We start from the raw sequence: 21,811 nt of genomic DNA, 5'->3' as shown, positions 1-21,811 counted from the left end.
GCGCCTTTCCGTGAGCCCGCGCGCGCCGGGCCCGGCCCGTGGCTCCTTAAGCGCGACAGCTGCGGTTTCGCAGGAGATGCGCCCTCTTCAACAAGCCCGAGCCGCAGCTTCGGGCAGCGCCTCGGCTGCTCCGTGCCGGTCGCGCAAACTTACAGACGTTTTGCGCTTCCCCTAGGTGCGCCGAGCGTGGTTCTCCGCGCTGAGCCGCGGCGCTCGCTCCCCGGGATGGCGTTCGTCTCGGCGCAAGGGCCCACCGTGGTGGACCAAACCACTCTGATGAAAAAATACCTGCAGTTCGTGGCCGCGCTCACAGATGTCAACACACGTAAGATGCTTTTTTTTGCTTTGAGGGTTGCAGTGCTTCTGTCATTTGTTTCCTGAGCAGGGCGGCATTGGTTAGACTAGCGGGGTAAAGGCGTGCTGGATTCGCTTTGGATTTTGTTTGAGTTTTGATTTTTGAAGAAGCAAAGTGATGAGTAATATTTGCATGAGCCGAAGCGAGAGAGCTGTGTGCGTGTGCCGTTGTATGACAGAGGGATGTTTGTGAGAATCGTGTGCCTTATATTTGGGCGGTGATAGCTGAACTGATAAGATCTGATTGCTTCTTTGATCAATGGATCTGGTGGTGTTTTCACGATGTAGTTTTACATTTAATTTCTTTTGCTTCAATTTGCATTTTCAGCTGATGAAACCAAATTGAAAATGATGCAAGAAGTCAGTGAGAATTTTGAGGTAATTAAAAAAAAAAATTGCTTCCTAAATGACAGTCCTTCTTGTGCTTAATGTATGTCAGCTTGATTTCTGATGTTATGTGGTTAAAAGCTTAACATCAGTATCTTATGATTTATCTAGTTGTAAGTCGTCAATGTTAAGTTTGTATTTGTGTATGGAAATCTTTATGTTTCTGTCTTGTTTGGAATTAGCAAGATCATTGAAGAATTATGGCTTTTGGACTTGGAGAACTATTTCATTCTCTACTCTTTTCTTGGTAAATGTTTAAATAAAGGTGATATAATAGATTTTTTTCCCCCCATTTTGCTCAACAATCTGAAACCTGTGTATTTGGAACTTTCTCTTATTTAATTCAAATGTATATTTAGGACTCATGAAGTAGAAGACTAGATAGGCCTTCTGTGATTTTTCTGAATAGTTCTGTAGCGCAGAGGCGAGGGGGGAGTTGTCCAATGCAGAATCTGACATTAGAAGTGGAGACAGCTCCAGTGACCCTTTTTTTTGCTTTGTAATACACCATCAAGTTTAGATAAGCAGCAACGAAAATTGAGGCACAAGTTAAACCAACTATGTGTTAGTAGAAATTATACTTTTATTGAATACTGAGTTACTATGTGTCTATTTTGAAATTACAGAGAACTTGTTATTTTGTAATGTAAGTTTAAGATCTCTGAATCACTGTAATTGTCTGTATCGAGTTTCTTAGTTACGCTGCTTTGAAAACATGCTTGTGATAACAGTGCCATGCTGTATTATACTGTCTTTATAAGCTTCATTTGAAGTGATCTGTTAGTTTGAGATACTGAGACAAAAATACCTGTTCCGGTGCTGTTTAATGTCTTCAGATACTTTTCTCTGAGCTTTGCGCAAAGTTACATCCAACACGTTGTTGCATTCTGGCGCTGTTTGTGCAACATTGTACCAATTTTGGTTGTTCCTGTGCTATTAATAGAGTTTCCTGTCCAGCGAATTGTTTGATTTCAGGTTAACGCAGAGGAATACAATTTGAGCTAGTGTAACTGTATGATAAAGAAAATTAAAAGGCTGAATTCTTGTTTAGCTTGTATGAGCAAATAAGTAGACAGCTGTGGTCTGCGTCCATTTGTGGTCAAGGTGGGAGAGCTTAACGTTACTGTAAGCGACTGTCTAAAATGTCCTTTTGGAGTTTCAGTATATATTTGTTTCAAAGGTGGCAGGCCAGCCTAATTTGATATCTGAGTAAAAGAATAGTTGTAACGGCTTAGTCTAGTGATCTGTCTGAAATCTGAAAGCTGAGCTGATTTTCTTTGCTCTTGTCATCAGTGGAGAAGAACTTGTTCAGTATTTGTTTTGATAATGCTCAAGATAGAGCAGTTTTCTTCTCTTGGAACTTGCTTGGTTCTGTAGTGTGGCCCTGCGTGTAAAGATGATGACTTATGCTCGAGTACAGTTTTGTTTATATGAGACTATAAAGGAGCAAGAGGAACCACTGATACAGTCGTGTTTTTCTTTACTTTTCTTTTTCTTTTTTTGTTTTTTTGTTTTTTTTTGGAAGGGTGCAGAAATTATTGTTGCATGTTGTTTTGCTAGCTGTTAGATGGACTCCTTTCATCTTCTGTTTCCATCGTCTCTGTTTTAACTCTTTTCTGTCACATACTTCAGTTTCCAATAACTATAAACTTTATTAGGTTTCATTTTTCACTTCTTTGAAAAATATTTCTTTGAAAAATATTTCTTTGAAAAATATTTCTTTGAAAAATATTTCTTCACTTCTTAGCTATTTGTTGGAAGTTACAGTGTTTGAAGTCTGTTGGCTGCATAATTGATCTTGATGCCTCTCTAGCCAGGGGTCGAACTGGATGTAAACTGATGAGTATGGAGGGATATGAAGGGAGGTTTAAGACTGAGGTACTTCACCATAGTATTATCCACTTGACACTGCCAGTTTCCATGCTAGCTGTGTAAGGGTGTCCTTCTGGGACTAGCAGAGGATACTACTCTTTCATTAAAGTGTCTGGATGGTAACATTTGATAATCTTGAATCTTGTTTCTCAGAAATGATCTGTTTTAGGGGAAGTTTTTTCTTTTCTCCATTTCTTCACAGAGATTCTGGATTCTAAGTGGGGAGAGAGGAGAACCTTCACTGTATTTCCAGTCTCTGTTTTGGCATTTGCCTTCCTTTCAAAGTTTCCACAGTCAACCTCCATTGCTGCTGTTTGGTGCCAGCAGTGTCATTCTGAACCTGATCTGAACAGTGGAACTTTTAGTTTCTTGTATGGCTCAGAACAGCAATTCACAGGTGACAAGAGTGCTGTTAATTGTCTGCTCTTTGCTGTTTGGCAGAGACATTGGGAAGGTGTTTTCAGAAGTGTAAGCTGGGTTCATGAATGTGTACTTTTCCTTGAATGGATTCGTGAACCATTTCCCAAGTGTGTGGCAATACACAGAGAAGATACAGACAGGCTTTCTTCAGAAGATCTTTGAGGTGAAGAGAAGATGAGGATAAATCTGCTGTTGATAATATCCTGTCTTATGTTTAAAGTGGTTGTGCCCTCCTTAGGATATCTTTCTGCTTTCTTGAAAGCTCTTGAGATAAAAAACTTTGTTTGCACAATGCTTAGTGTAGTAAGATTTATGAAGGCGTGTTATGAAATCTTACTACAAAGCAGAGAATAACAGTAGAAACTTATCAAAGGAGATGACTCTGTATAACTTTTACGTTATACAAGGAATGATATGAATAAACCTCTAAAATACTTATTTATGGCTTCAAAAGAATGCTGTATTTTTATCTATACCTTTCCTAAACATGCCAGTATGCTTCTGTATCACAGATACATCAGAGAATTGCCCAATGGCACTTATATGAACTACAGTTGAGTTTCCAATTACATCAGAGTGGCCAAGTTAGGTTTTTAAAGCAGATGCAGCATTTGCAGGTGGAGGAAGCTTGCTCCTCTAATATTGTTTCTGGCTTCACAACAAGTGGACAGGAGTGAAAGATCATTTTCACAAAGGAAAGAAGTACTCAGTTTAGGTGATGTATGTATGTACATAGCTTTGCAGAAATAACTGAAATCTCAGTTTAACTCTGTCTGAGAAGTCATGAGTATCCTACTGCAATAAACTGTGAGTCTGTATTTAAGTCTTTCTTGTCCAAGAACATATCAGATTTTTTTTGCATTTGAAATAGCTGTTTATTATTCTATTTTTTTTTCCTGTGTGAGGTAAAGGCGTTAAACCAGAAAAAAAAAAATCATATTACAGTCTGTTGGGGTTGGAGGAAAGAGATGATTGCCATTCACTTCTGTTTGTTTCAGTAAGGTCACTAACTTTGTAGTATGTCAGCAGATGCTTAATCACTAAATCTATTAAAAAGCACCTGAAAATTTGTAATGCTAGTTTTGAATGTAGCTTGAGATAATCTGTGTAATGCATATTACTTTGGTCTCGCTGAATTTTTTTTTTTTTCTTTACAATTAGAATGTGACGTCATCCCCTCAGTATTCTACCTTCCTGGAACACATCATCCCTAGGTTTCTCACCTTTTTGCAGGATGGAGAAGTTCAGTTTCTGCAGGAGAAACCAGCACAGGTAAAGTGCACAAAGCACCTGCTACATTTTTGCAATGTATGTGATAGAGTGAAGTGAAGTACTTGATTAGCCTAGTGAACTGATTTGTGTATAGACTTTGTAGTTAAAAATAGATCTGTCATTTGGAGTAGAACCGAAAAAGACCTGTTTCTAAGTTATTTATAAACTTTGCAGATTTGTGCTTCTAAGAACAATGAGGAAAACCAGGTATGATAGCGTTGGCTGTTTCACTGTAAAACTACAGATTGTTGTGAAATACTGATTTCTTTGTGGAATGAAAGGAAAAAGTTGAATCTGCATCATTAAATACTGAAAATTGAGTTCATAAAGTGTGATAATGTTTGTTTTTTTTTCAGCTGTAAATTTGTTAAATTTGCCTTATTTTCTATATTCCTGTATGTGGGTACTAGGAAGCATTATGTTCGCATGTAAGTGTGTGTCTGAGCAAAGTAAATGGCTTTTTTCTTTTTAAGCAAACAGAAGTATTGAACTGAAAAAACGTTACAGCCAATTGTTGTATTTTATGTGCTTTTAAAAAGCTCTAGCAGTTTTCAATTTTTTTCCTTTGTTTGCAGCAACTCCGAAAGTTAGTGCTTGAAATAATTCACAGAATACCAACAAATGAACATCTTCGTCTTCATACCAAAAATATCCTGTCTGTGATGTTTAGATTTCTAGAGGTATTGTTTATTTTTTCTCTCTCTCTTAAAAGTGTTTCAGATTTCCAGAAAGATTTTTCTCTTTCTTTATCTCCAAAAATTGCTAGGGGTGCAATTTTAAATAGCTGTCTTGGCTGTGCTTCCGGAGCAAGAGAGGAAGGGCATTCTATTTAGTCTTCACCAGTCTGAAGATAGCATCTTAATATCTACAGGATTTTTGCAGGCTTTTTGCCCTTTAGAAACTTGGATTTTACAGATGCAGGGAACTGTTCTGTATAATAGACAAGATTTCATTCATGAGTACTTTTCTAGCTTATGTTACGTAAGTGCAGATACCTTATTTTAAAAGCTTTTATTATGTTTCTTGTGTGGAATTGAAAGTGTTGCCATTTGAAGCCCACAGAAAATAATCTGATCTGTGTGGAGGCATCTCTGTGCGTAAGTAGTTCCATTAATGTCTGTCTATCTGTAGGGTATTGCAAACAGGTCTGATGATATAGAGCAATTGAAGCTTTCAGGCTTTGTCCCATTAGGGATGAATTTAATTTTAGCCATACTCTATGGTTGCAAGGTAAAGTTACGTCAAGTGAAAGACATCTTTCTTGCGTACATTTGTATTAATAGAGAACTTCTAAGTTGCTGAGATAAGTATACCTTTAAAGGGCTTTAAATTGCTTTTGGAGTAGTCAAAAAATACAATAGTAGGCTCACTAAATATTCTCTTTTTTTTTTTCAGACAGAGAATGAAGAAAATGTACTGATTTGCTTAAGAATAATTATTGAATTGCACAAACAGTTCCGACCACCAATCACTCAGGAAGTAAGTCATTCATTTTATTATGTGGCAAAGAACTTACTTCCATGTGCTTTCCTGAATTGTTATTTATTTGTTCAAATTTTTTTGCTGATGCCATTTTATGTTGGCTGACGTATTGTGGTGACCATATATTAAAAAAAAAATTACCTGAAAGTAGTGTTTAAAGAGGACTGTGTAGTGCTAGCACTCTTGGGACAAAGCTGTTAAAGCTTGGTTAGGTTTGCTTTAAGTGTCTGTAGGTAATATAATTAGACTTAGGAGGATCTCCAAAAAGGACAAAATTTCCCAAGAAGGGAAGAGAATTGGTGACTTTTTAGTTTGAAAATGGAATGTTATGATTGTTATCTGCCCCACTGCTCTGTTGCTCTTGTAACTTACAAAGGAGTATTTGAAAGTCTGTGAGGTTTTTTTTGTTTTGTTTTTTCTTTTTCTCTTGCTTTCTTTCCTTGGTTTTTCTCCTAGAAAGATTTAGTTCTCTCTTTTTTTTTTTTTATGATATCATATTGGAACAATATTGAGATGATATTTAAATTGGAGTCTTTCCAAGTGCAGTTCAAGATAGTAGAGCAGAAGAAAAATTTTTTCGAATTCCTTTTAATCATCATGAAAGTTATATTCTAGTGGTGATTAAAGATTTCATGCAAGTGTATGTTAATACAGAGACTCTAAAATAATGATTTTTTTTTTTCTCCTTTATGGTAAACTGACTCTTTTTGTTTCCTAGATCCATCATTTTTTGGATTTTGTGAAACAGATTTACAAGGAACTTCCAAAAGTAGTGGTGAGCTTCTTATTTCCTTAGTTGCCCTTGATATGTCAGAAAACTCATTTTTATTTCTTAATTTTACCTCAAAAAGATATTAACATATTTACTTTTACATGGGATATGTGGTATGGAGTAAATAAAATTATAAGGAGAATGTTTAAATAACACAAAATACTTCAAAAAATAGAGAAATTCAGACTTTAAATTAGAAAACCTTCTGTTTGCAGCACAGTATCACTTGTATCAACAGACTGAGGTACATTTATATAATAAAACATGAGTTTGTTGGCTGTAGTGCTATCAATGCAGCGAATTTATTCTTTTTTTTTTGAGGGAAGGGTTACATGACCTATTTTCCAGCAGAGTTCTTCAACATGCCTGATTATGTAAAGGCCATTGCCTGCTTTTCTTCCCCATTGCTACAGAGTATCTGCTTGGATGCTTTGCTTTAGCAAAAGAACCACTTTGTTTGGGGATGCTTTTCTGCTTCTTGCTTAGTGGGAGTGAAAGATTACAGAATATGTGTGCAGTCATAGTCCTGTTCTGTAAACATGATATGCAGAGAAGACAAATATCTGCAGTAAGATGTTGGAAAAAGTATATTTAGGAATTCCAGTGAGATAAATGACCTCGAGACTATGAGTAGCATTATTATATTCATTCTTCTGGTCTTTGTCTGCTTGTAGAATCGGTATTTTGAGAATCCTCAGGTGATTCCAGAAAACACTGTTCCTTCTCCTGAAATGGTTGGCATGATTACAACAATTGTGGTGAAAGTAAACCCTGAACGAGAAGACAGCGAAACAAGAACAGTGAGTATTCTAACTGCTCTTTAACTACAAGATTGTCTGCATCAGAATATCCCGAATTATGAAGGCAGTTAAATACGATAATCTTCCTTTTTGTTTGTTTTGCTTATCAAGATTTATTTGTAGAAGCTGATTCAGACTTTTCAGATATTTGCTATGCAACTGTAATTACAGTATTTTTACTTAATATAGTATCAAGTGGTTTTGTGCTCCTTAAATATTATAAACCATGAATATAGTGTTATTAAAATAAGGAATTTATTTAAAAATGTATTTTACATACTTTTTGAATTAATTATTGAAATATTTAAAAAACATCTATTCTCTCTTTTCAGCATTCTATAATTCCCAGAGGATCTTTATCCCTAAAGGTCTTGGCTGAGCTACCTATTATTGTTGTTCTTATGTATCAGGTTAGTATAGTATATATAGTATTTTGCATGCAAATACTTTGTATTACTGAATTGCTTATGTCTGCTGGCCTAGTATGTTGGTAAAAATGAATACAACTTTTTTTTGAAATAGAATGTGTTGTGATAATGATCCAATTAGATGTCTTTGTTTTTTCTGATAAGCTCTCAAGTAAGTTGACTGCAAGTGTGAGTTGTAAATTTCTTTAATAACGCTTTTTTTTTTTTTTTTAAGCTCTACAAACTGAACATTCATAATGTGGTAGCTGAATTTGTGCCCTTGATTATGAACACTATTATAATACAAGTTTCTGCTCAAGCAAGGTAACAAGATTTTAATAATATTTTGACAATATTTGGAATAAACTACCTAAACCTGTTATTCAAGATTGCCCCAAATATTTTTGTCTTGCATTCAGTGTTTTGGCTTCTAATGCTGTTGCTTTTTAATCTCAAAAGTAGCAATGATTATTTGACTTAAAACTGTCCTGCATTAACATTTTTGTAATCAAAGTAATAGCAAATTTGAGTATTTCTGTTATGCATCACTGAGAAAATTCATACTTGTCCGGTCGATCCGAAGTTATTACTTAAGGATAGATTTTGTTATTTTTAATTGAGTTTCTGACAGAAATCCATATTACTGCAGCGAGTATGTGAAGGAGCCCATGTTAGCGAGGACATTATCTTTATCTGTTTAATCTTTATCAGGCCACAAGTGATATATTTTTCACTTCCAAGTTCTAGTTTAGGTGAAGCATTGTGATATTGCAGATCTGGGCACTGCTTTGCCCTCTGCAAAGAGGGATGTTTCTAACAAGCAGCAGGTGGTACTGAGCAGGGTGGCAGGAGTAAGACCTCTCTCTTTCCCTGTCTGCCAAGAGGACCTGAATGAGATAAGTGGCTAAAACTTGAGAGACAAGTCTGCGCGAGGGAATGTTGCTTGGAGGAAAGAAATTGCCCAGCTAGGGGAATGGAGCCAAGTGTTTGATGCTAACGCATTGGCTTGGCTTTCTTCAGAAAGTTGAAAATTGTATGGCAGCCTCCGGCATGTGTGTTTCTGCTCGGAGCCTACGATGTTGGGAAACTGAATGGCAGAGAGCTTGAGCTGATGAAAGTGGACTGTCCTAAGATGAGCTTATTCCCCTATGAAACAAGAACCTCTACCTAAGCATGATTTGAATTGATACTTACATGAGCTTTCTGAACCCAAGTGCTAAAGAGAATAGGAGGAAAAATATAGTAACCACTGTTCAATTTAATTTCAGGCAACATAAACTTTATAACAAGGAATTGTATGCTGATTTTATTGCTGCTCAAATTAAAACATTGTCGTTCTTGGCTTACATCATAAGAATTTACCAGGTAGGTTGCAATTTTGTTACTCTTCGTGCAACAGATCTCTAGTTACTATGTAGCAGGCTAGCAAAATGACTGAGGTGGGTCAGAAGTTGGAGAGAAAGAATTTGTGAACTGAATCCAAAGACACAGCTGTGCTTGGTTGTGGTTTCAAGAGTATTCTGATATGAACTCAAAGTAAATAAGCCCTTCACTTTTCTGTTTGTTTTTCCCCAAAACATTTACGGAATAACTGCGGTATTTTATTTTTATAGGCAGACTTTTTTAAGAGAGATCAGTGAATTTTAATTGGATGTTATTTTACAAATGTAGAGCAAAGCTTTAAAGTAGTCTACCATACTAATGGATTTCTTGTAATTTTTCTTTTATAGGAGTTAGTGGCTAAGTATTCTCAGCAAATGGTGAAAGGAATGTTGCAGCTACTGTCCAATTGTCCAGCAGAAACTGCACACCTCCGGAAAGAGCTTCTCATCGCTGCGAAGCACATCCTAACAACAGACTTGCGGAGCCGTATGTACTGTTCTTTTTTAAAATATAACTATAAACTGGAAAGATTCCAACTTTGTGTGCAAGAGGTACGACACTTGGTTTGGGCTATATATACTTCTGATTATTTTGGGATTGCGTTCTTTTTATTTATTTATTTATTTTTGAGGAAAAAGTGAACAAAACTTTGCCTTCCTTGACAGCTTTCTTTTGTCCCAGACTGGGAATCTTGTCCTGTATTATAGAATAAGAGAGCGAAATGAACAAGTAGCTTTTCCAGCTTTCCAGATCTCTGTTATTTTAATTACCAGGCAATGATACACATTTGTGTTGGTTTGTAATTGTGCCTGCAGTTGTATGGGTACTTAAAAACATTAATTTGATAACCTGAGTGGAAATAGCTCTGTGAAAACTGGTATTATATGTTTGATTCAGCTCCTAAAAATTGCCTCTAGCAGAAGAAGGCTATTTTTGGTCTGTCTGATTTAACTTAGACTTGATGGATATGTTCTGTTTTGGCAGAATTGCAAATTTTGAGGAGTGTACTTCACAAAATATTAACTTCTGTCTTTTCATCTTTACTGTGTGGTCATTAGCCTTCTTGCTTCCTCTTTAAGAATTATGGGGGGTGTGATGTCTTACAGGTTTTACTAGCTTGCCAAAAAAATTAGAGTAAGTTTAGTAGTTCTTGATTTTAGTATTGTGGTCATGTGGAAATCTGCTTTTTGTTTTTTTGCCTCGTATTCTAAGGAAATTAGTTTTAATTGCTCTACATTTCTCAGCCTCTCCATAATAACTTCTGAACTTGACCAGTTTCAATGAAAATCAACAGAGGAAAGTGGTCTTGAAGAGACATTGTTCCTCATCCTTTGTGATCCTTAGCCTTTCGGTAGTGGAGAAAACCCAAGTTAGTGTCCCCACTGGAGCAAAATCCAGCAGCGTGAGCTCAGCAGTTCCTTGACCTGCTGAGCTGGCTGGCGTGTTAGCATCCCTGTTGGCAGCATATCCCTCCAGCCCTGCTCAGGGCTATCTGGCAGCCCCAAGGGGGTGTAGAAATGTTGAGGGGAAACAAGAGCCTGGCAGCATAACTGCGAGGAGGAGTGTGAGGAGGAGCTGATGTGGGATGGAGAACATATATGTTGGTTTGTAGTAAACCAGGCTTCAGTCATCCCACTGGTGCAGAGGAACTTATGTGGAAAGATGTCGTGAGGGATTGTTTCATGTTTGTGGGGCATAGCATTGGCATTATAATACTTCTTGGTGGAAGATTCTTTCAGACTGAGTCTCTTCTGTTGACTGAGAGTTGACAAATAATAGCAAATGCCCTACTGTGGTGTGTTTTGTTGTTGTGGAACTTTGTTTCTGACTCCCAAAAGAGAGAGCAAGGGGGAAGTAGAGTCGCGTTCTCCAGGGTTACCACTGTCAAGACGGTCTCTGTCTAAGAGTACTTCATACCAGCAAAATGTGGCAGGCATGTGAATGTTAGATATATGTGTTTTAAAATCTGGCCTAGAAGATAAAAATTCAAGTGGAATTTAGAAACTTAACTCCTTTCATCCCTATTAAGGGATGTCCATTTCAGACGGCTGACATGGTTTGGGTGGTGTTTCTGAAGTCTAAGGACTTCATACTGTGAACGTTTCGTAATTTCAGCCTAAACTCTTATGTTTTGAAGAGAGAAAGGCAACAAGAGATTCCCATTAGTTGCTCAATGTGAACAATTTATAACTGTTTACTTTGTTTTAACTTCTGTTACTAGTTCATGTTGAGAGTAATAGCATAACACTAGGATACTCGTGTTAAACATGTTTCATGCACAAAAACTGCTAACTGTCTTTCAGTTTGCATTTCCTTTGCTTGCCTTCTTTGTCAGGATTTGTGTCTTAATCTCTTTGCCCTGCTGACACTAGCACATCGAAGGCAAGTGCGTTTTCTGACCCAGAGTGGGTTGAATGTCATTCCAACCCTCTCTTTGACTCAGCTTTTCTCTTCGCAGTATTACTTGTCAGCTCTGACTGAGTTTTTTCTTGCATCATGTCTGCTGTAGTGGTTGCCTTGTAAAAGAATGAATTGTCTTTGCATCTGAAATCTTTATTCCCAATTTTATTTGCTTTTTCATAGTCTTCTGGACCTTCACAAACCCCTACCCCTCTCCTAAACAATGCTGATGCTCTTCTTTTCTCTTCCTACCTATTTTTGCAGGATATAGCATTCTCTTATAAGCAAAGGCAGCCTACGACATTGTCCCTTTCACTTCAGTAGACCTCACTGATTCCTTATCCAGTTCTGATTTGGTTCAAAAATTGCTGATCTTATTTCTCAATATCAATTGGAAATTCATAAAGAATGAATGTTGCTAGGTGCTCATTTTTCTCTTTACTTGACCTTTTTCTTATTTGTTAATACGTTCTAACTTGCTGCGTTAGCTTATTTGTTAATACATTTTAACTTGTTGTGTTATTTGGAGGTAGGAGCAATCAACCCTTACTGCTGTTTCCATGTGCTGCCTTTAAGGTAGAGAGAGCTACTCAATTCTGTAAACTTGTTGAATTCTATATTTAAAAGGAAAAAGAAAACACTTTGGTTTTGCTCCTTTGTTTGAATTTTTGCTGAAAACTCCCCTTTATTACTTGGATCTCTACTTACATGTATTCTTCCTCATCCTTTGGGACAAATCTTGTAAGACGGATGCTAGACAAAATAGATTTGAGTTAGACCATGTTGTCCAAACTCAGCCTTAGCCAATAACTCATTAGTTATGCTTAAGAAGTACTGCAAAAGTCAAAATAGTATTATAAGCATTTTTTCTCTTTCCAGCTGTAACTGTTACCAGTGTTGTGATTTTGACGGTGTACTATAGTGTTACTCAAGGGGCAAGTGCCTGTAGAGTTCATAGTTATAAGAGGTTAGTTGAAAGTTTCCTTAGAAATGACACTGCCTTTTATAAGCTTCAGGAATGAATTTTGTAATAAACCCACTTTCTTACTGTGGTTTTAATACCTATGTTAAATGGTTTAATGCTTAACTGCTTTTTGTTTATTTCTCTTGCCAACCGTTACGTATCACTTTTTTTTTTAAGAATTTATTCCATGCATGGACAAGCTGTTTGATGAGTCTATACTAATTGGCTCTGGATACACTGCCCGAGAGACCCTGAGGTATGGTTTCTTTCAAGGTCTATTGCTATTTACAGTAATGTCTGTATAGATTCATGAAACTGCTGAACTCTTAAATCCTGTGTCCAGTGTAAAATCTGAATCAGATTTAAATCATTTGGTCAATAGTAGCTTGAAAGTTATTCACTTGCAATTGAAAAAAATTAGAGTACTAACTTGCTGGATTTGACTTTGATAAACTGTTAGGTTTTAGGTGCTTTTGCTAACAGAGTTTAAAAATGTGAATTGGGGGAATTATTTCCTCCTGCCTCCTGCCTGAGTATCAAGTGTTCACTCTACTGGATACATAAACCCGGTATTCAAAGAAATTCAAAGAAATTAATTTAAAGTTTATCAGTTTTCATAAAGACTTTAGAAATCATGAATCATCAAGGATTAATCATGAAAGAGCTTGTCAGCACTTTTAAAAACGTGTTTTAAATCTGCTAATTTGCTCCTAAGTGTATGTAGATGAAGATATGTGGGGATGTTCAACAGGGAGAGAAGAAAATCAGAAAGGAAATTAGTTGTGTTGGTGTGATTAATGTGTCTTTGGTAAAGTTGTGCAGATTATAATTCTCTTGTGTAATTGAAAAAGTATGGTGAACTCTGTCTGCATTTTGCATATGAAACTAGAAAAATTTGAATTTAGGATTTTGAAAATATCTCCTGGCAGTAGTTTTTGGTTAAGTACAATTAACAGCAATTATAATTGTCCTCAATGTGCTTTCTTCATTTCTTGTTTTTACTGATAGACCACTTGCATACAGTACACTGGCAGACCTGGTGCATCACGTCCGTCAGCATTTACCACTCAATGATCTCTCCCTTGCTGTCCAGTTATTTGCCAAGAACATTGATGATGAGTCATTGCCCAGCAGTATCCAGACCATGTCTTGCAAGCTTCTGCTAAATTTGGTAGACTGTATCCGGTCTAAAAGTGAACAGGAAAATGGAAATGGTAGAGATATTCTTATGAGAATGCTGGAGGTACTGCTTTGTTTAAAGCATTTGATAATAAGTTAAATATTCTCTTCTTTTATACTATATATATAATCACATTTTGCTTTCTCCTTTCTTGAGAAAGGGGACTATATAGAAACAGTCTGCTTACTCTGGTTCATTTTAGTACTTCAGAGAAGGATTTTTTTTAAATGCTCTGGGATGATGTCTTGAGTATAGTGGGTTTTGGTTTTTTTTTTCCTTCTCTTTTCTTTTCTGGATGGTGAAATCCTGAAAGAGGATTATGTTGTAGGTCCTTGGCATAGATCAGTGCAATCTGTAAGATGTGAAATATCTACACTTTCAAAAACTGAGGATCCTTTTCAAAGACCACCTTTATATGTAGTGGCTTTTGCTATTTTTAAAAATCAGACATGCACACTAAAAGCTCTCCGCCACTGTGTAATGCTCATTGTAGTGGATCCTCTATTCCAGGTTTTTCAAACTGAAGTCAGTTTCTACTAGTTTGAAGATAGGGTTGATCTTAACAATAAACTTTTACTTTTTATCTGCTCCTATTTGTTTTTACAGCTGAAACATTGTAGCACAAGTGTTTAGTCATTTGTTTGCTTATTTAATGAAAATTTGTAATAATATGTGAATTCAAAGGAGATGCATCTAGGGAAGAGAAGAACATACAGAACTGTGTTAAGTGGGGAAAAATATCAAGCCAAGCCAAGTAGATCTAGACTTGAAAATCTGGGAGGTACAGAAAATTTTAAACTAAAACCATGTACAACATGAGTCTTGTTTAGTATCAACCAAGGGACAGAAATGTTGGGGACCACCATTCTACAGGATTATTACTTTCTAAATCTGATCTAGTTTATACATTATGGGTTTAAATTTTAGCTTTATGCATCTTCTTAAATGATAAATTCTAGCCTTTTATAACTAATAGTAAATATTTATAGCCTGAAATAGTGTGTGTGTTTTTTGTTTTTTTTTAATGAATTCAAATGACAGGCAGTGCTTTTCATTTTAAAATAAGTATAATCATAGAGAGATCTGTTTTTAGCTGATGGTTTTACTAGTTTTCAGCAAATACTTTTACTTTTAGAATGTGCTTAAAATAAAACAGACTAGTTGGTTGATACCTTAAAGAAAAAAAAAAAGGTGTTTGTGGTCATTTTGAATGATTCCAGAAATACTTATCCGCAATTTTTATTGACCTAAATACATTGGCTTGAAGTACTAGTATTTTTAAATTTAGAATCAACTTTGAAAGAAGAAATTTATTCTCCCCCCCCTCACCTTTTCCTTGCTCTTCCATTTGCCTTTTCTCCTTGTGCCTTAGGTTTTTGTTCTGAAATTTCACACTATAGCACGATACCAGCTTTCTGTCATTTTTAAAAAATGCAAGCCACAGTCTGAACTTGGGGCTGCTGAAGCCGCGTTACCTGGAGTACCGACAGCAGCAAATGCAGCGCCTGTGCCCGTTCCATCTCCCGCCCCGGCCACTCCAGTGGCCCCTGCACCGGTGCCGGTATTTGAGAAACAAGGGGAGAAAGAAAAAGAAGATAAACAGACGTTTCAGGTCACAGATTGCCGAAGCTTAGTAAAAACTTTGGTCTGTGGCGTCAAGACAATCACATGGGGCATAACATCATGCAAAGCTCCTGGTGGTAAAACTGCACAATATTTATTTATATTGCTCTTTTGTAATTCTACTATTAAAATTATAGCATAAAAAAAAGCAAATGATATTTTTACTGTCTTGTTCTTTGTCTTCTTTCAGAAGCACAATTCATTCCTAATAAGCAGTTGCAACCTAAAGAGACTCAAATCTATATAAAACTGGTAAAATATGCAATGCAAGCCTTGGATATTTATCAGGTATGTAACTTGACCACATAACACTTGTATTTATATGGTCTCTGTGTTTTTCAGGGCTTTTAATTGGGATTTCTTTGTCAGCTACAAAACCAATTTCAGGAGTAGTATATTTTCATGAAGTCTTTAATTTCATGACCACATCTAGTGTGAAACTTTTAAATTGATAAAGTATTTAAGGTCTTGCAAGAAACATTGTTTTCTTAACAGCTATTATTGTTTGTGTTTATGTAGGCAGGTCAGACCTTAAAAATCTATCTTTGTCTTTTATTCAGTGGCTTAAATAATTTCTTCCAGGTGTTTTTTAGCTTAGTAATTAATTGAAGCATTCACTTGGCATATGTTTATCTTCTTTAGTTACAAAGCAGTAGTGAAATGCGAATGTACACAATTTGGAATGAAGTTTACAAATACACTATGATATCTCCTTCTGTTGTCTTTTTCCACTCCTGACTTCATGGGTTTAAAGTCTGCACTGAACATACTCTGTTTTAATACTTTTTGTTGCTGTTGGCTCTTCTAATTGTCCAGGGCTTGCACCTGAAAGCTGCAAAATGTCAATTTTTTGTGAAAGGTACTTTAAGAATAATGTTATTCTGGGAAGTTGTATAACAAATATGTGCATTTTCTAAACTGCTGTAGGTCCAAATAGCAGGAAATGGACAAACATATGTTCGAGTAGCAAATTGTCAGACGGTCAGAATGAAAGAGGAAAAGGAAGTTCTGGAACATTTTGCTGGTGTATTCACTATGATGAACCCTTTAACTTTTAAAGAAATCTTTCAAACTACTGTTCCGTATATGGTGGAGAGAATCTCAAAAAACTATGCTCTTCAGGTATTATGATTTTTTTTCTCCAATTTATAATAATCAGCCTGTAGAAAATAACTTATGCCTTAAAGTACATCAGACTAAAGAGGACTTGTAAATAATAATGTTGAAATTAGCATGCAGGGTTTGTAATCATTTCAAAAATACTTTGTAAAGACAGATTTTCAAAAACTTTTCAAACTAAGTGCTGCAATACAAACATGAACATTTCAGACTAATAATGATAATATAAGTGGACTTTATTCTTGAAAAGTATTGAACATTGTGGAGTTCCCATTTTGTTCAGAAGGTTGTCCTGCTACTGTTCTGATCTACTGTTTTACAGAACACAATTCCAGTAAGTATTTAAATTTAAAATGTAATTTTAAATGTATATTAAGTTATATTCTTGGGCAGTTAAGTGAAAGCTCTGATTTTTGTTGCCCAACATGGTTGTTTTCCATTGAGGATAACCTGAATCACTTGCCCAGGAGTGGAGATGGAGGAAGAAATTAGTTCTTGTTTTCATTTTAAATGGCTAATGCGTTTATTCCTCTGTTCCTTTCATTACAGCAAGAGTAATTCCCTTGTGGTTTCTTTTTATAGATTGTGGCCAATTCCTTCTTGGCAAACCCTACTACCTCTGCCCTCTTTGCAACGATTTTGGTGGAGTACCTTCTAGATCGGCTGCCAGAAATGGGCTCTAATGTGGAACTCTCCAATCTGTATCTCAAGCTGTTCAAGTTAGTCTTTGGCTCAGTTTCACTATTTGCAGCTGAAAATGAACAAATGCTGAAGGTAAAGATCATCTTGTTCAAAAAAAAAAAAAATTGGGCTTTTAAAACATTCTTCAGGAGTCTGAGAAAACTTAGTATTTTACTCTAACATTTGATAATCTTTCCATGTTTGAACTGCTACTAATGATACATCTCCATTATTCTAGCACCAAATGCATTGCCTTCCTTGCAGGAGATGGTTTCTGTGACTATGTGCTTCATATTTGGAATTGTGAAGTGATGAGGAAATCCTGAGTCTAAGTGACTGATCTGTGTTTGTGATCTGATTAGCGTTGCTATCATCCTGGGTACCTACTTGCATATTTTTTTCTTTGTTGCCATATTAACTTACTATGTTTTTACTTAGACTGGAATCAGTTTTTTTCTGTGTGATGAATTTTTTTTATAAATATTCAATTACATGGACCTCTTCATTGGATGTATATTTTTGTCCTGTTGAGGTTTGGATTGAGGAATGCCATTTTTTTCTCTTGACAACATATTGTGTAATTATTCAAAGGATCTATTTTTTATGTTGTCAAGAGACCGTCTCATCATTCAGTGAGTTCAGAAATACTGTGTTCTGGGCTTGAAACAAGACAATACTTTTCATAAAAGTAACAGCTGCCCAAATATAGAAAAACTTAAAATATTAATGCAGCACTGGTCCTTGTCTCACCATTTCTCTCCATTCCTTGTCTCACCATTTCTCTCCATTCCTTGTCTCACCATTTCTCTCCATTCCTCCTGCCCCTACCTTGGAATAAAATACCTAACACAGGTAACTGCATGTTAATGGTTTCTGTGCTTAAGTATTTGTTATAGCACGGTTAGTTCAGTACTTGTTTCTGGGTAGAACAGAGCTGGCACTACTAATTTTCCTGATTCTGTGAAAGATGAAAGTAATATAAAACAGTGGTTAAATTCTTCTCTTTTATCATCAAAATCAAGGTCATTTGTATTTTATAAACTGGAGATCCAATTTAAGGAGTGATTTACTACCTTAACAGTTTCATGCTTCTGTTACGTTTTTTGTTTCAACAGGATTGATGATATGGGCCTTGGGTAGACAATTTAATTGAATGATGAAGGCCATTTGCAGCATTTGCATAGCAACACAGAGCACTCTTAGATGTTAATAAAATCCAGAATTGTGTCACTGTTTGTACCTGATCTGGGAGAATCCTTGTATTTATCAGCTATTTTTAATAATTCCTGCAAACTTAATTCCTGCTCCTCTAAAAAGGCCGCTGATGGAGTCTTAATCCTTCAGTTCCATAACCAGTTTTTCACTTGTAAAAGTTGACTTTTAAAGTAAATTTTTAGCACTCAAAAATTAAGATTTAATGATAAAGTTAGGTCTAGAGCAAATGAATGTTGTGAAGTGTCTTCTCTTTTCATTTACTTCTGACATTTCTGCTACCTGTCCTTAGGCACTTTGGAGCAAATGCTTTTCATTATGTCAAATTTGCAGGGTTTTTTTTTTTTGTTTTGTTTTGTTAATACAGTGACTGCTTGGAGTGGTGAGATGACTCATTTGTCTAAGATGAAAGCTGTGCTTAATCAATTAAAGAATGCTCTGGGCTGTTGGTGCTCTTTGGATAAATATTTACTTTTTAACAAATCCTCAACAGCAGTATCAAATTAGCGTGGTGTCAGCTTAGAGTACTTGGAATAAGGTTGAAGGTACTTGAAGGTTTTGAGCTGAAAAACTTGTCTCATGCTGAACTCTTGTACAATGATGGTAATATTGATGTATTATTAATCATAAAGCTTTATTATTATTTTTTTTATAGCCACATTTACACAAGATTGTGAACAGCTCGATGGAACTTGCACAGACTGCCAAAGAGCCCTATAACTATTTCCTGCTGCTCAGAGCGCTGTTCAGATCTATTGGAGGAGGCAGCCACGATCTGTTGTATCAAGAGTTCTTGCCGCTGTTACCAAACTTACTGCAAGGTAGAATAATACTTTCTTTCACCCTCCCAGTTTCTGATCCTTCTATTTAAATAGAAATAGCAATGAAGTTATGCTATATAATTAAAAAAAAATCCTAACTCTGATAAGTAGCTGCTGATTTTAAGTTTAGCAATTGATTAAATAACGTGAATATGGCTTGTTTTCATTTACTGTCAGCTGCTTCAGGCTCCATAGTTTTGGTTGCTTCACAATTTCTGCTCTTTGTGTTCTGCTTTCCATTGTGTTTTTTTCTTATTTGTTTGTTTGGGTTTTATTTATGTAGTTATTTGCTATGGACAGTTTTGTTGGCATAAAACACTGAGGTGTAAGAATAGTCGGAGAAGCAAAATTGCCAGGCAATCACAGGTTTTGTGGGGAGAACTTTACAAAGAAGCTGCGGCTGTTCTGCCACTGAGGGCATGCGTGTGCAGCTGCCAATGCATGATGAATACAAATGCAAATAGCATCAGTTTCCAAAAAGAAGGGGAAATAACAAAATCAGTTTGATTAAATGAGCATACATGTTTGCAGGGACTATCTCCCAAAGATACTGAGGATGAGCAAGCAAATGTGGAGAACTACTTAAACCTAAGGAAAAGCTAATCAGAAAAAAATCAGGAAAGTGAAATCCAATGGTACCCATGTTCAGCTGTAGGCATAATTTTTACAGTAGTTAGTAAATATATGTGTTATTTATAAATCATTATGTAAAATACATGTCCATGTAGAACTGCTAGCTAGGTTTATGGAATACATGAAGTCTTGCTGGTGAAGAAAATAAGTTGGGGAATATGTTTAGTCTGTATGGGACAGTGAATGTATTTGAACATGATTAATTTTTTTTTTCAGGAGTCCAGCTATGTTAAAAACAATTTGCTCTGTGTATATTTGCTTTTATTGATACAAGGTTGAGGTTTGGGTCAAACTGTCTTTTCCCAATTTTTATCCACTGAACTAAAGTGCTACTTTGTGTCTACTATTAAATTTTAGTGTATGCATATTCTTTTCGTATATGGATGTACATGCATAAATAATCATTGCATAAAATCCTTAGATGCACAATTTGAAATTATAAAAAAGACTTGATGTATATTAGTTATAAATGTGTTATAATTTTAGTCATGTTATTAACAGAGATACAAGCTTTACAGCATTTTTAAATTTGGTGTTATTCTGCATTTGGGAAAAAGCTCTTAAGCAATAAATTATTGACCCTCTTTTTTCTTCAAATGTATAATTTGTCAATGATTTTCAGGACTTAATATGTTGCAAAGTGGCCTTCATAAGCAACACATGAAAGATCTGTTTGTAGAGCTGTGTCTCACTGTGCCGGTTCGTTTGAGCTCCTTGCTCCCTTATCTGCCAATGCTGATGGATCCATTGGTGTCAGCTCTCAATGGGTCCCAGACCCTGGTTAGCCAAGGCTTAAGAACTCTGGAATTATGCGTGGATAACCTGCAACCAGACTTTCTGTATGATCATATTCAGCCAGTTCGAGCTGAGCTTATGCAGGTAAATGTGTTGTTTCCTCTTAGACCGCTAGAGGTCATTCATTCTCTAAATATTATTAGAGCTTAATGTGAAACTTGAGATGTAAAAATGTGAAAAATATGTCATAAGAACCATTGCTGTCTAATTTGTATGGAGAAGGCTAGTGGTGACCTGCTATTAAATTGAAAACTCTGAAAAATTAAAAATTGAATTAATCTTTTCTTCTTCCACTTGGAAAGTGAAGACTTTGAGACTCAGTAGCAAGACTATTACTATGTTTTAAATGAGTCGGTACAGAAAATAATTAAATTTTGGTAACTGGTTGAAAACAAAGGAAGGAAGACTAATTACCTGCAGCATATCATGATTGGGAACTATATACAGTATTGTATATACAATGCAGATGATTTGGATGAAATTCTGAACAAAACTTTTTAAATGCAGCTATTCCTTCTAACACAGTGCTTGCATATACCTTACCCTTTACATTTAACATTTACCTTGATTTTTTTATGTAGAAACTAGCTTTTTGAGGTGAATTTACTTCAGCCTTAACTGGTCCAAATATATATATTTTTGTTGTTGGTTTTTTTTTTGTTCTTTTTTTGTTTTTTTTTCCCAATGCATAGTGTTGTATAGCCATGACTATGAAGTTGCATTTCAGTGTGCAAAGATTTTGTTATTGATCACATTAATCTAAAACTGTGCTTAGAACAACCTTGTTACAAATCAGTTGAACTGCTGGGAAAAGAGACTGCTTTTATTCCAACCAGGAATATATTTTCTGGAAGTTACGCTGGGTCACATACCCAAATACAAGAATAAGTGTTCACCTTGACTTTTCTTTTTTTTCCATAATAACTTGAACAGTTTTGAAATGAGACAGCTCTGACCATCTCACATTCAAAATACCTCTAGGCTTTGTGGCGTACACTGCGCAATCCTGCAGACAGCATTTCTCATGTGGCTTATCGCGTTCTTGGTAAATTTGGTGGAAGTAACAGGAAAATGTTAAAGGAATCACAGAAACTACAATATATAGTCACAGAAATTCAAGGACCCAGTATTACAATAGAATTTTCAGACTGTAAAGCGTCTATTCAGCTCCCAATGGAAAAGGTAAGGGCTTAAGTTTTCTACTTTTTTTTTTTTTTTTTTTTTTTAATTATGT

General features: G+C 35.8%; 1 protein-coding gene across 11 annotated transcripts in view; it reads left to right on the top strand.

Annotated features, from left to right (window-relative positions):
• The first annotated feature begins 72 nt into the window (after positions 1-72).
• The window catches only part of TRRAP (transformation/transcription domain associated protein), a 100,964-nt gene continuing 79,225 nt past the window's right edge, over positions 73-21,811 (top strand). For 4 of the 11 annotated variants that reach the window (XM_026083040.1, XM_026083034.1, XM_026083031.1 and 1 more), the window contains exons 1-20: positions 155-325; positions 683-732; positions 4,195-4,305; positions 4,881-4,985; positions 5,701-5,784; positions 6,506-6,562; positions 7,234-7,359; positions 7,692-7,769; positions 8,002-8,090; positions 9,035-9,131; positions 9,497-9,635; positions 12,691-12,769; positions 13,522-13,756; positions 15,066-15,393; positions 15,507-15,604; positions 16,244-16,438; positions 17,018-17,209; positions 18,984-19,149; positions 20,405-20,661; positions 21,559-21,759. In XM_026083040.1, coding sequence (XP_025938825.1) covers positions 226-325; positions 683-732; positions 4,195-4,305; positions 4,881-4,985; positions 5,701-5,784; positions 6,506-6,562; positions 7,234-7,359; positions 7,692-7,769; positions 8,002-8,090; positions 9,035-9,131; positions 9,497-9,635; positions 12,691-12,769; positions 13,522-13,756; positions 15,066-15,393; positions 15,507-15,604; positions 16,244-16,438; positions 17,018-17,209; positions 18,984-19,149; positions 20,405-20,661; positions 21,559-21,759 — 2,787 coding nt within the window. In that variant the 5' untranslated portion in view covers positions 155-225. Of the gene's footprint in view, positions 326-682; positions 733-4,194; positions 4,306-4,880; positions 4,986-5,700; positions 5,785-6,505; positions 6,563-7,233; positions 7,360-7,691; positions 7,770-8,001; positions 8,091-9,034; positions 9,132-9,496; positions 9,636-12,690; positions 12,770-13,521; positions 13,757-15,065; positions 15,394-15,506; positions 15,605-16,243; positions 16,439-17,017; positions 17,210-18,983; positions 19,150-20,404; positions 20,662-21,558; positions 21,760-21,811 lie in introns of all 11 variants that reach the window. The other 7 variants (XM_026083035.1, XM_026083030.1, XM_026083033.1 and 4 more) reach the window with 3 other exon arrangements.

This window comes from Apteryx rowi, unplaced genomic scaffold (genome assembly GCF_003343035.1).
Source record: "Apteryx rowi isolate R43461 unplaced genomic scaffold, aptRow1 scaffold_6, whole genome shotgun sequence".
Taxonomy (NCBI): domain Eukaryota; kingdom Metazoa; phylum Chordata; class Aves; order Apterygiformes; family Apterygidae; genus Apteryx; species Apteryx rowi.
This window is presented reverse-complemented; position numbering and strand designations above follow the sequence as displayed.